The following is a 14,339-nucleotide window of genomic DNA, read 5'->3' on the forward strand; positions in this document are numbered from 1 at the left end:
TCTGCTTCAGAGAAGATGATGGACATCAAGGAAACTCTATATGGAATTTGCTCTCTTCATGACAAAAGTTAGCCATTTGGACAAGAAATTACTCTTGCCTGACTGTTTGACAGTATGTTGTATAAACTGGATACATGGGACCTATAAGAAAGCGACCACTGAATTTTGCCAAAACAAAGCAAGGTGGTTCTTCAGGTTCCTGCTTCACAGAGAAGACTGTCAGACATTTTGCAGAACACAGGGAGAAGTGACTGATGAACTTTGCCAATGGGCAAGACAATCCTTCAAATTTCCGGCTTCACTACAAAGTCAGCCAGAGACTCTAGACCTATAGGCTAAAGATGGATGTCCCAATGTTGCAGAGGAACTTTGGGTGACTGTCCAGGAAACCAGATGTCTCTGTCAATTCCAGAATTTTGGAATTTGCTTAGAATACACTTCCTATTTACTTAGGTAATACTATATATATCCTTCTGGGGTCCTTGATAGAGTTGAAGACTAGATAGTTATGATTATAGTTTTGCTTAGTCATGATAAAAGATAAATTAGATATAAAACTGTAGACTCACAAAAATAGGATAAATGACAGAATATTTTCTAATCTTGCCAAATACAAATAGACTAGATATTGTAACTGCAATTCCTGCTTGATAAGTGTTTAGTTATATAGAATTTTACTATGTTAAAGTTAAAACCTTCCTTTTTGATTAGACAGAAAAAGGAAGCTGCTATGGGATGTCTTTCTATATGCTGAGAATATGGTTTGCTCTCATTGGTTGATAAATAAAATTGTTTGGCCAATAGTGGGGCAGAATAAGGTTAGGTGTTACATTCAAACTGAAGATGGAAATGAAGAAGGTTGAAGTCACAGCAGACACTACAAGCTGCTGCCAGGAGAAGCAAGATGTGAGAGAACAGGTAACGCCATGAAGCCACATGGCAATGCATAGATTAATAGGAATGGGCTGAGTTAAGTTGTAAGAGCTAGCTAGCAAGAGGCCTGAGCCATAGGCCACATAGTTTGTAATTAATGTAAGCCTCAGTGTGTTTATAAGCAGGTATGGGACTGGATAAAAGATTTGTTCAGAGAAACCTCCTGCTACCGTTACCTCTCTAATTCTTTGGAATTCCTGGAGCTATTGGGAAGTCTGTTTTATCATGGTAGGCCATGAAGCCTTATGCTGCTCAGTTCTTTCATAGCTCATGCTAAGAAGATGATTCATGTTGGGAGCTCACCATTTCAGAAACACTGATCATGTGATTAAAGTATGAAAACTTTGAGCCATGAGATGCTCAACCCTGGTAGGGAAGTGATGCTGAAGGCTGAGTTCACTCTCTCATCAACCAAACACTCAAAACTACATAATAAACTCTGATAAATCTCTGAACATCAGAGCTCAGATGAGTGCCCTCTGGTTGGCCTATTCTGTATACTGCTGCTCCTTAACATTATGGGGAGGAGATGCATTCATGAGGTCAATAGACGTTCCCTATTTGGGACCCTCTGACCTCACCTGATCTGTCCCTCCCTTTAGTTCTGCTTGGTAGCTTTCTACATAACAAAACTATAATCTTTTTTAAAGAATCTATTGATTTATTTTTTTAGATTTATTTATTTATTAATTATGTATATAGTGTTCTGTCTGCATGTATCCCTGCAGGTCAGAAGAGAGGACCAGATCTCATTACAGACGGTTGTGAGCCACCACGTGGTTACTGGGAATTGAACTCAGGACCTCTGGAAGAGCAGCAATGGCTGCTCTTAACCTCTGAGCCATCCCTCCAGATCCAAAACTATAATCTTAATAGAACAGAATCATTAGTTCAGTGGGTCATTCTAACAACTCATAAATCTGCAGGTATCATGGGAACCTGAGACTCTGCAGACAGTTGACTTGAAGTAATGGCATCTTTAAGAACTCCTGGGCTTGAAGCTTGAGTCTGAAATGAGAACAGTCTTGTGGGGGTATGGCCAGAACTTGTAGAATAATTTAATTAGTAAATGAAATGTTTTTGGATATGGTTTACCAGAATAGCCATAGAAACATTTTGGGGATGGATGAGGAAATACAGGCAATATCACCAATCATCTGAGAAAAGAGATGTTAAATTTTCTATCAATGATAATGGCACTGTTCTGTTGTGCAATGACAATTTCAGATGATATACACTGAAATAATGACTAAAGTGTAATGTATCAAACTAACTCTCAAGTGCTCTATCAAGTAACGTGCATATGTATGTATATAGATACATATATATCAAATTATCGAACAGTCAACAATCATTACTATAGATGGTAATTATATGAATATTGATGATACCAGCCAGTCAACTTTTGCTTCAAAATATTCATGATAAGAAGTTGAAACGGCTTCCAAAGTCATAAGCAGCATACAGGCTTCTGTGGGACATATGGTTCTCCTCAATGTTCATCCATAGGGCAGAGGCTGGCCCTAATGCAACAGGCACAAGGTGGAGCACCAAGAACAACAGGTGGTGCCAGTAGAAGGTTGGCTATCATCTTGTAAAACTTGCTCTTAGGAAGGTCACCCAGTCCAGGATCAGCCACCATTAGAGGCCCACATCAGCCTCACGGCACCCATAGCACCTGACACACTAGCCATGGGGATCAAGTTCCTGAAAGGTTCCTGGTAGTGCAGGTATTGGGGGACATGAGAAAATGCTGATGGAAGGGCACAAACTGCCAGAGAAAATGTGAGTAAGCACTGAGGATCAAAGTGACAGTAGGTAACAATGTCATCCTGTCTGTCTGAATTTGCTTAAGAAGATCTTAAATATTCTAACACCACACACACACACACACACACACACAAAACAGACAACTATGTTAGGTAATAGAGGGTGCTGTTCACCTGATTGTGGCAGCCAACTTCAATAAATTTCCATATCAAGTCAAGACAGTGTAATGTAAATATACATTATTTATTTGTCAAGTATACATCAATAAATCCAAAGACAGAGGAACAAAGAGAGAGGGAAATGTCTAGAGGGTCCACACCATACAATTCTATCATCAAATAAGACTGTAGGAATCTAAGAGTGGACAGAGAAGCTGGAGTGCTTCCACATATGCACAAATGGTCCTATAGAGTCTCTAGAATATGGGAAATTCTCATTACATGAAGAGTAAAGGATGAATTGATAAGTTTATATGGAGACCAGTATTACCATATGGATAACTGTTGGTTGCCTACCCAAATATCTATGGACTTCTCTTCCACAAGAAGATCTTTCCAGGTGTCCATGTAGTGCTGGATAAAAATGCAATCCCATGTCCATGGACAATGCTCGATTCATAAGCATATTTTCTTCATCTGACAAACTGACTTATGTTTACTACTGCAAAGGATGTCATTCCAGCCCCAACCAGAATATCGATGATTTATTATAACACATTGTTCGTTGTCACTGCTGGGCTCACCTGGGTGCCAGAACCTGAAAAAAAGGAAAGAGCATCAGGGTGTTTCCCACCATGATGCTGGGAAAGAGAAAACAAGAGTAAACAAGCCTCAGGATGCAGTGGGAATTTGTGGAAAGTAGATTCAAGTGTGTACAAACCAACTGTTCTCCACGACCCGTGTCTGACATGTCCCTAGAAAATAGGGTTCACTGCACTCAATATTCTCTTAGCTTGTTACTCAACTGCTCTCCCAGAACACATCCAAGGGGCTACTTCATCCCTAGGTCTTGGTAACTGGGGACTATACCATGGAGCTCATAAGAGGGTGTTAGATTCCCTGGAGCTGTGGTTACAGGTGGTATGACCATGCCAATATGAGTGCTAGGAACAGAACTCACACAGTTCTTGGCACATAAGTCCATGACATTTCAACATTATATATATGTTGAAAAGGTATCTCCTTATTCTTGTGTTGTAATAAAGTATTTTTTCATTTTACAATAGTTTTATTTTAGAGACTAGAGAGCTACTAAAAATATCTAGATAATCCACTTATTTCTGTCATCTAGGAAAGTAATTTACTATCCTGGATTCCTACTTTTCTTCCCTGAAAACTGAGAATGACAATAACATTACTACCTACTTCTCACAACAGAAATCAGGATAGAATATGGGAACATACTAAGATATTAGAGTTTTTAAATAATTACATAAATATGACACATAAAAATATGAGATTGAGTGCTTTTGCTTTAAGAGAAATAATCAGTTATGATCTCGACATTAATTTTTGTTATAGATATAAATGAAATCCAGAGAGGTGGCTTAGAAATTAAGAGTGTTTGCTGCTTTCCCAAAGAAAAATGTGTGAGTTCTGTTCCCAGCACTCATATTGGCATGGTCACACCACCTGTAACCCCAGCTCCATGGAATCCAACACCCTCTTATGAGTTCCATGGGCACCCACATACACATGGCACACACTCAAGAGAGACACAGATATACGCACACATAAAAATAAATTAAATCCTATTGTTAAATATAGAGAGAGACTGAAAGCATAATAAAACCCACCATGGTGTAGCACCTTGGTTGGGTGCCCTGGGTACTTATCATGCTACACTCTTCAAACTCAGTTTCCTCATCTCTCCTGGAGTATCAGTGACATGTGTCTCACAGGACTCCTTGATGAGGAAATTGGGATGAAGTAACTCCATCCCCAGCACTCACACCAGGAGTGAGCTGTTTTAGTTTCATAACCAACAGCTGGAACACCCTAAAGTCTTCTCATGCTACAGGACCCAGGACTCCTCTAGGTAACTCTGGACTCACGTGGCACTTTCATTGTATGGTGTCTGATCAACCCATCGCCACTGTCGGTGACCTGCATCCGAAAGGCCAATATAATAAGCAGCTTGAGAATCCAGGATCTTGGTGATGAAATCCTAAAAGGAAAGAAAGATACAGCATTCAGCCTGGGTGGAGTGATTCTTTTTATGTTATTGAATTTTATAAGATCTTTTGAAAATTATTTTCACTATACAAAATTATAGGACCAATATGATGCACCTATGGAAATACATAATAATCAAATCCTAGTTCATCTCTCTAGGCCCTTAGTTTTCAAATTTTTGATAAAGACACAATAATTACACATTTTAGAGGTACACTGTGATACTTTGACTGACTTTTTCTGGTCACACAGAGATGAGAGAACAAAGAACGGATCAAGGAATAGAAGAGCCACCACCACCCCCAGGAGTGCCATCTTCTCTGGCTGACCAGGACACAAAGTCATCACTCAGAGGCCTGATTTCCATGACATTGGAAACAATCTCTGTGATCATAATGAATTCTCATCTCAGACTCACTCCCATCTTTTCTTCCCCAACACCATTCTTGAAAGTTGTGAATAAGAGAATTTAGCAGATTTAAACATTCTCCATTCACAACTTCAGATATTTCATTTCTGATGGTTGGCTGTGACTCTCCTGATTCGATCCCTTTCCCTGGTCAGCTCTGCGCCCTCCTCTGTTAGGCAGTGGGTACTACAGGAAGCATTAGCGTGAAATCACAAACTGCTCTTTCAAGCAGAAACATTTCATCCTTCCCTCCACCCTCAGGCATTGCATTTCTGTTGCCATGGTTCCTTGTGGGTTGTTCAGCTTCACTGAAGCAGAGGCAAGGTGTAGAATGCCAAGGCTGAAGCAACCTTTCCAGCTTCCTGATGCAAAGCCTTCTGCCACATCAGCAACACCCATGTCAACAAAACTCCCTCTTAGTAAAAAGAGGCAGACAGCAGGCCAGGCCCAGGCCCCACTCTCTCCCAGGATGCACCTGCTCTTCCTGGCTGTGGATCACCATCAGATGAGCACCCATGCTGGAGCACTTCTCCTCACTCTCACTCCAAGATGCTGAGTCAGTCGCAGTGAAGTAGCAGTGGGAACTAAATGGCTTCCAATGCTTTGGGCAACAGCTCCAGACTTTGTCTTTGGGGAAGAAGGAAATGTAAGTGCAATGTCATAAAGTCATTTTAAAACCTGCCTGATGTGGAGACCACATGGAAGTTGGGACTCTCCACTTCTACAGATACAACAAGGAGCCCCTAGGCCCTCAGATGGCAATAAACTTCAGTCTACCTCCATCTACACTAACATCAGAGCCCGTTTGTTCTACTGGAGTACAGTCAGGAAAACAAGTGTAAAGAACACTCAGATGTTATGCCAAACAGTCTGGGTCTCAAGAATAGAACTCATCATACCAAGAACCAGAAAGTTCTCATATTACATAAATATACATACATACACATATATATGTATGTGTGTGTGTGTGTGTGTGTGTGTGTGAAAACAATAGATGTCATTAACCAGGGCCTCAAATTTCCAGAGTTAGAAGACATAGAAGACAGATGAACACAAAAAGAACCACAAGCATAAGCCCACACAGCTAGAGCCACCTGACTTTTTCACAAAAAATAATTTTTGGAAGAAGATAGGCTCTTCAACAAATTGTACTGCAGAAGAATGATGCTAGATCCATAGCCATTCTGTGTTAAAAAATGACTTTAAAATAGACTCTAAATGGCCTGTGAGGCCTGGAACCCTGAAATTGTTACAGAAAAAAAATAAAGAAAACAGTTCAAGATGTAGGCATAGTCAAAGACTTCCTGAATAAGATTGCAATCTTCTTTACAGCAAAGGATCCAGTGAGTGAAGAGAGAGAGATCTGCTGAGAAAGGCAGGAACCCCAGACAAGCTCAAATGGTCTAGGAAAACACGTGTTCCCAAAAGGTCTGTTGACAAAGACAGTAAACAAACTGTGTCTGTTTAGGACCAGATGGTTTATTCCAAAGACATTTCAGTTACAGATGTCAAAGACAGCCAAGAAAATTTGCTTACTTGGAGCCAAAAGGATAGATGACCTAAAGTACTCTCCCTCTCTTTCCTAAAATTAGATAATACATCTTCATCACTCCACCTTCCAGCTTAGTTTATGAGAAAAACAAATTCTCTATTCAAATGTTGAATAAATTATACTTTGTAGACACTGTAACTGAGAATGCAACAAAATCATCTCTCTCTCTCTCTCTCTCTCTCTCTCTCTCTCTCTCTCTCTCTCTCTCTCACACACACACACACACACACACACACACACACACACAAACACAAGCACAAACACACACACACACACACACTTATGAAAACACTTGAGGGACTATAGATATGGTTCAGTGGTTCAGAGTGTGTACTGCTCTCACAGAGGACTGGAGTTCAGTTCCCAACAACCACAACCTGTGACTCACAACCACATTGAACTCCAGCTCCAGGGATCTGACACTCTCTTCTGCCTCTGCAGACACTGCACTCACGTACACAAACCCACACACAGGCACATGCATATATACATATTTTAATTAAAAATGAAATCTTAAACACACACCATTGAGCATGACTCCCTGGAGATGCTCACATTCATACTATCAGATTTGCTTTATTCTTTCTGGAGCTCATTTTTGTTTCTAATAAAATTCTACTCAGCCCGGTATTGCATCTCCCTCCTTGAAACTCTGCTTTATTGAAACTAAGGGGCACACATCCCAATTATGCCTGATTGGAGACCTCTAAAAAGGACTCCACAGGCAGCTGGTACTGGGTGTGTGGTATGAAGTCATGTCCCCATAGTGTCCATTGCTGATAGATCTAAATAAGAATCTTGTTGGAAATGCTGATCATAAGCACGTTAAGTTTTACCTTTCAAGAATGAATGCTGTTTTCTACACTCTAGTTTGGTGTAATTCAATTCTTTTATGAGTGCTTTCTCATCAAGAAGCTGAGAATATTTTTTAAACAAAGCTGTAAAACAGAATAAAAACAATTCATTTTTTTTGTTAGTGCTAACAAACAAAAAATCCACTCTTTACTTTTATCTTCTTACATTCTTTGTAGAAAGAAAACCTATAAATGTCTCATTACCTGAGTAGTTACAGCTTGCCTGGGAAAGATTCCCCATCACCACAGAGTGTGGAGGCTGTGGCCCTAGCACTTGGGAATTAGAGTGAGGAAGAATGGAAGTTTCAGCTCATCCTTAACTATCCAAGTTAGTATAGTTGGTTGGTTGGTTTAGCTAGCTAGTAAGTTTAGTTTAGTTGGTTCATTGGATAGTTTATTTAGTTGGTTAGTTAGTTAATGGCCAGCCTGGTCTACATGAGAACCTACCACAAAAAAAGACAATTTTTCATCACCTCACAACCAGTATAACCCTGCTCCTAGTGATTTATGACCACAGAAATGAGCTAATCCGGAGCAGTTCCAGGTTACCTGAGAACGGAAGTCATAAAAGAGCAGACACTGATCTAAAGGACTTTGTTTTCGTCCTCTTTCCTGTATCTCCCTCCCACCAGCTAGCTCTGACTTCCCAGTGTCCCCACATTTTCACGGTATTCCTAACTTAAAACAAACTCACCTTTCCTCTAGAAATTGAATTTTCTTTCTTCTCTTCCTCATTTCCCACTTGTTCCTGGAGTCACTGGACTCTGGGTTTTCCTTCTGCTCATTTACCAAACACTCCTGAACTAGATGTCAATGGATCCTCATGTCCACTGATCAGTCATCTTCCTGTGGGAATTTTCACATTATCCTGCCCACTTTTCTTCCTCCTTAACTGTTGAGAGACATTGGCTCCCTCCAGTTTTGCCTGGTCCTGTTTGCTGCTTTTTCCTGTGTTCTTTTCTACCAGTTTTCCTCTACATCTACCTCTTTTAAATTGAAACATTGCATCCAGTTCCTTCTGTATCTGTCTTTCTCATCCAAATTCCTCTGTCTTAGTGATATTCATTGTCCTGGGTTGTTGGGAGGGGGGAGTAGAGGTGGTTGGTTTTTTTTAGTCTGTTTTTGTTATGTTGCGTATTAGCAAAGTTCTTAAAAAAGGTACACCTCTTTCCTAAAATACGTTAATATGCATCAACTAAACTGTGCAATAGAAATTTAGGTGAACATAAACAAAACTTAAATCATCATATTCAAACTCATCTTCTTATGCTATGGGACACAGGAATATGAAATAGAGATTCAGCTGTATACGGTAAAGCTATACCTAGAAGGATCAAGGAATCTTTCTGAAGGAAAAGTCGAATCTCAAGGAGTGTTTGGTGTTATTTGGTATTAACATATCAGCTGTTTCCTACTATGAATCTTTTGTGCTCTCATAATTTCCTCAAGAATTTATAACAGTGTGAATGGACCATTCCTTGGGCATATACATTTAAAGTACTTGGATAAAGCACATAGACAAGGCTTTCTGCCTCCAGACTCCCTGCTCCCAGGGAAGTTAACCATAATGTCTCTTCTGAGGACCTTGCAAGTCTTGTATTGTAGTGTTGCTGTTTTGGTGAGATAGAGACTGGTTCCCCAGAGTACCGGGCAGAATTATGGTGGCAGAGGAATAAAGCAGATGGATGAAAGAGCTTGTATTTAGATTCTTTTCCCAAAAGTCACTTGCACCATTAGTAGTGTCTCTTCTGGGGTCTTGGGGAAGAAAATAAAGAGGCTGGACCTCAATAGTCTTCAAAATTCTTCCTATCAAATAAATTCATGACTGCTGACTTTATGAAATCAGAATATTAAAGTCATAACTCACTCCTCTGTGTTCCCTAATGTCAGCTATCAATGTTGACCAAAATATCACCTCCTTTTGGTCCAAATTCTCTCCTCTCCTGTGCATCACTCACATGATCTTTGGATCGAACCCCTAGTGCTGTTCAAACAGACTCTGAATTAGTGTCCTAGTTTCTCCTTCCCTTTGTTACCACACTCTGTAAGAGCAAACTTCTCTAAGTCAGCTTTAATTTTATCATGTCCTGCTTCAGATTCATCAGGGAATCTCCATGACTGTGACACATGGAAAAACTGGACACACTTCTCAACCTTCCCTATGTAAATATCCACTTGGCCTGTGCAGTTCCCTACTCAAGAGACTGGTCTAGTTCTATATCACCTCATCTGAGCTGCCATTAAGAGTTCTTTGGCCACTAAAATATACAAAGGCAAATATGTATTAGCTCCATGTAGAGCTTGGATTACTGCCTCCATCTGTCCTGCAAGTCTGAATTTGTCATGGGGAGCTGAGTTGAATTGATGCATGCCTCCATGAGAATGAGTAAGTTCAGCTAGGACCATGGGAATCTCCCAAGAGAGACCAGTCTCTGTGAAGCCACGAAGCAAGCATTAAATAAATAATTCAAAGAACCTACCAAGTTTTAAGTTGGCTAATGGTTCAGCAACAACTACCAAATAAAATAACATTTAGAGGGGATGCCCTGTAATATGGTATGCACTACTTTATGATCTGAGTCCAGTTTTGTCTGCTACAGTTTCATGCTTATTTCTCCATGTAGCACTATACATGACAGTAATGTGTACTTATAATTACCCATATGTCCCATGCCCCCACATGTCTATGACATTCCTGGCACACACAGGTCTAGGTGTCATCTGCTCCAAGCTTTTTCTTAGCCTCCCTGTGTTTACTTCTTACTTCTCACCTGCAAAGCATTTACCATGCAATTTTTAAAGTACTAATTCACTTGACTCTACTCTAAATATCCTGAGACTGGGCACTGTAGATCTTTCTGGATTCTCTACATGCTCCCTAATATATAGTAAATGATTATTACTAATTATTTAATGAATAAATAAAACACCTACATAAAATATACCATTTATACTTTTCAATTTTTCATAAATTTGAAAGCCAATCTGCAAAGAAATCCACTATTTTCTAAATTAGCTTCTTCTAGGACTCACATGATCTGGAACAAAAATTAAATGATTAGAAGGAACTTCACTGGAGCACTGTCTCTGGAATAGCTCTGTCCATCTCTTCTCAACACCTTTCTCATTCCAAATATTAATATGTATGCATCCAAATGATGTGGAAATAAGGTTTATCTTTAGTACTGGAGTCTCATATAGATGCCCAGGATTTCACTCTGTGCCACCAACAAACATACACTTGCTTCTCTAGTGAGAATGAATGACTTTTACAGAAGAGTTATTCTGAAACAGGGAAAATTCCCAATGTCATCCATCTCCCCAGAAAGTGTCTGTCTCAAGTTTCTGGGTCACCATCTGTCTAATGAGTCACTTTCCTTCTCTGTGTTTACTTGTCCCATGGTCATACTTACTGATCAGAGCAACAGAGAATAAGGTTGTCAACAGCAGGAAATAGACTGTGAATGAGGTGAGGAGGACCTTGGAGAATCTGTGACAGCTTTCATGAGTTGTGGTCTTCTTTTGAGGAGCTGAAAGACAAACCAAACTCATGTCTTGCGCTCTGTTCCTATTTCCTCTTCTTTCTCCTATTCTTCTCTTTTTGTGCATCATAAACACTAATAACATGATGTTTAAAGTAGTTGGAAAATGCAAATAGGAAATAATTATATTATTTATGTATTACATACTATATTAATAATATAATGTATTATATTGTTAATTATAGAAACAATACAATGTGAATAAAATCACTCATTCCTGACATTGACAATGATTGTTGCCAATATTTTGGTATGTATTTTTCAAACAAGCTTAAAGCTTTTACATATGAATGTTTATTTTATAAAATTGGAACATCATAAATACTGATTAGGAACTATCGTTTTTTGACATTCTATCATAATTTTTCCTTATTATTTTTGTTTTATTTTGGGACAGGGTCTTGGTATGTACCCCAGACAGACCTTGAATGCATTATGTAGTCCAAGCTGGCCTCAAACTCACATACACCCCATGTCTCAACCTCCTGAGTTTTGTGACTACAGGCTTGTGCCAGCACATCTGGATGAACATTATTCTATATCATTATGTCTTCTTTATCAGTTTTATTATGATTGCATAGTATTTTATTATATACTCTTAAAGTCTTCCAGCTTGCTCCAACTTCAAATATGCAATAGTCAAGCACTTACATTTTGTGATACAGTCACCACCTTTCTAGTCACCACTTCTAAAATAGTTACAATACTTCCCAACCATGGGTAAGGTCCTGTGTTGTGTCCCCATCACAGGAGGGAGAGAGTGAAAGAAACTACTCAACACCTGGATGCCAACAGACTATGACATGTCACCAGATAGAGGGGGAAATCAGTATGCCATGGTTTAACTTTGAAACAATTTGTTACACAATTATATGTCTATTTATATGTAGAAAAGATACAATAACATGGGTTGTGGGATTTTTCTCTAAATGGTAAAAGACACCTTCTCTTCTCCATTGTACAATCCCACAATCTTTCACATCTGTCTACAGGCAAGACACTTGGTTGGTGCTCCAGTGACCCACAGGCATGGCCAGAGGTGAACATTATCTTTGTCCTTTACATCATCACTCACTAGGAGCAGCAGAAAATGTTTTCTTACCTGGAGGAGAGTCTGCATTGAGGTCTGAAGAATCAAATTTATTTTTGAAGTTTGTGTTAATATAAATGTTTTCTGAAAACATGTTGAGAAGAAATCTTCCCCTGCCCTCAGAAGATGTATGTCATCCCTTCTTTAAAACAGGTCCTGAACAAGAAACAAACGTGGCAGCAATTGTCCCGATACCAGCTAGAGATGAGAGGCAGTAACAGACAGCTGCCTTGAGCCTACAGCATGAGGTCCAGTCCCGTGACCTGCAAAGGGAGAATCACAGGCAGAGAATGCACCCAGGATCATTATACAATCGTAGAAATACCAAGAATTCAAAGGGCGAGAGAAGAAAACGGGAAGGAATGGAAAAGAGGAACCAGGCCATTAGAGAAGTCAAACTCCTCACAGAGTTGAGATTCGGTCTGAGCTGACGTCTACAATAAAGCCTGTAGTTCCCATCCTTGTGCTGTGATTCCTACTCCTTATCACTACAGAGCCGCCTCTTGGACTCTCTGGGGCTTTAACACCACACTCAAGTCGCCCCCATGGACAGAAGAGTTCTTCAACCCAAAGACACCTAGTATTCACCTTAGACTGTCCCACCTCATGGGCTCAGTGTTTTCACCCTGTTCAGTCTGTGAAAGCCCCGACAGCTCTATCTGAGGCATGGATACTCCCCTAAATCTTCCTGAGCTCTGACACCCAGTTCTTCCACACCCCAGCAAGGATTTCCTCACTCTCTTGAAAGTCACTGAGTTCCACCTGTGTTTTCCACTCCCACACTCTGTACCTTGCCTGGTTCCTAGAAACCTTGTTTACCCTCTGTGAGGAACTTCCCCTCAGTCTGCTGAAGCCCCAGACCCCAACTTGACTTGGAGCTAACACTGTGCACTAGGGCCCACCCTCACCTCCTTCAAGTGCTGAGGTGTCACACCAGGCTGACCTTGAGGACCCTCTGCTCACTCACTCATTCAGGGTTCTGACTTCCCACAAGAAGGGGCCTCAAGCATGGATGCCTTCTCACCCTGCTTCAGCTCAGAGGCTCTGCACCTGCCCATTATCAGACACAGCTGACCTTGTCACCTCTCAGGCTCTGAAGTCTCACATCAGGCTGCTGCTCCTAGCCTCACTCCCCATTCAAGACAAATTTCCCCTCACTGCTCAGGCTCCAATTCTGCTGTCAAGCCAGCCCTCTGCACAGACAGGTCATTGCTTCACCACACCCCACCCTACCATGGACGCCTCCCCTGCCTTGTTCTGTATAATACTTTGCTCAAAATGCATTATTTAATAAGGAAAGGGAAAATAGTATTTTTAAAGGACAGACGAAGAACAAGAGAATTAGTAGTTCTTCATTACATGGTGGAGGGTCCCTGTGATTCATGCACAGACACCCTCTCAACTGTATCCAGGTCAATCATAATTGTAGCTCCCAGGGTTCAGACCTAGACAAGACTGATGATTACCCTTCTTTTCCAGTAGCATAGATAGCACCTTCCAGCATTATGATAGTTAGAGAGTAGGGATGAAGTTTCTAGGTCAATGACAACTTGATTTTTTTTAATGTGGTCTGCAGTAACAGGGTCTTATCATAAAATTCTGGAGCATTGTTCACAAAGGCTGAGTTATAGAACAAACTCCAACAGCAGAGGAATGGATAAACAAAGTGTGGTATATGTGTACAATGGAATTTTCTGTCATAAAGAAATCAAAGTTATAACATTTTCAGGAAAATGTATGCTAGTAGGGATAATTATATTAACCGGATTGAACCAATCTCACCATGAAATACAGCATATGTTTCTCCTTTGTGATTCTAAGATTTTTAGACAGATGTATAAACTCTGGTTGCACACAGGACATTAAAACAGAAGTAAAAATCTTCTAGAGGAAAGAGGGATTGATGGGAGGCACTGGGGAGAGGAAGAGCAAAGTCAGGGAATATGTGGGAAATGAGCTCAGCGTCTATTCTGTAAGTACATGAAAATGTCCTACGTAATTGTACCACTTCAATG

The 14,339-nt window shown here is 40.2% G+C and overlaps 1 protein-coding gene across 3 annotated transcripts; it reads right to left on the minus strand.

Moving 5' to 3' along the window:
• Nucleotides 1–2,925: 2,925 nt before the first annotated feature.
• Nucleotides 2,926–13,459, minus strand: LOC114706496 (C-type lectin domain family 4 member A-like). 3 transcript variants are annotated; one of them, XM_037204154.1, is made up of 7 exons: nt 13,349–13,459; nt 12,337–12,587; nt 11,106–11,222; nt 7,675–7,776; nt 5,762–5,913; nt 4,757–4,869; nt 2,926–3,459 (listed from the first exon to the last, which is right to left on the minus strand). In XM_037204154.1, the coding sequence occupies exons 2-7, from the start codon at nt 12,416–12,418 to the stop codon at nt 3,318–3,320; spliced, it is 708 nt and encodes a 235-aa protein (XP_037060049.1). In that variant the 5' UTR covers nt 12,419–12,587; nt 13,349–13,459; the 3' UTR covers nt 2,926–3,317. The 3 variants fall into 3 exon arrangements, with proteins under 3 accessions (XP_037060049.1, XP_028744722.1, XP_037060050.1); XM_028888889.2 differs by lacking the exon at nt 13,349–13,459 and having other exon boundaries at nt 12,337–12,650; XM_037204155.1 differs by lacking the exons at nt 7,675–7,776; nt 13,349–13,459 and having other exon boundaries at nt 12,337–12,651.
• Between the last annotated feature and the right edge of the window lie 880 nt (nt 13,460–14,339).

The sequence above is a fragment of the Peromyscus leucopus genome, chromosome 3 (genome assembly GCF_004664715.2).
Source record: "Peromyscus leucopus breed LL Stock chromosome 3, UCI_PerLeu_2.1, whole genome shotgun sequence".
NCBI lineage: Eukaryota > Metazoa > Chordata > Mammalia > Rodentia > Cricetidae > Peromyscus > Peromyscus leucopus.

Excerpts from the sequence above, each read along its gene's own strand:
- LOC114706496 (XM_037204154.1), bottom strand. The coding sequence starts at position 12,418 with ATGTTTTCAGAAAACATTTATATTAACACAAACTTCAAAAATAAATTT. Across the intron at positions 11,223-12,336 it reads CAATGCAGACTCTCCTCCAG|CTCCTCAAAAGAAGACCACA; the intron begins GTAAGAAAACAT and ends TTTGTCTTTCAG. Across the intron at positions 4,870-5,761 it reads TCCACAGCCAGGAAGAGCAG|GATTTCATCACCAAGATCCT; the intron begins GTGCATCCTGGG and ends CTTTCCTTTTAG.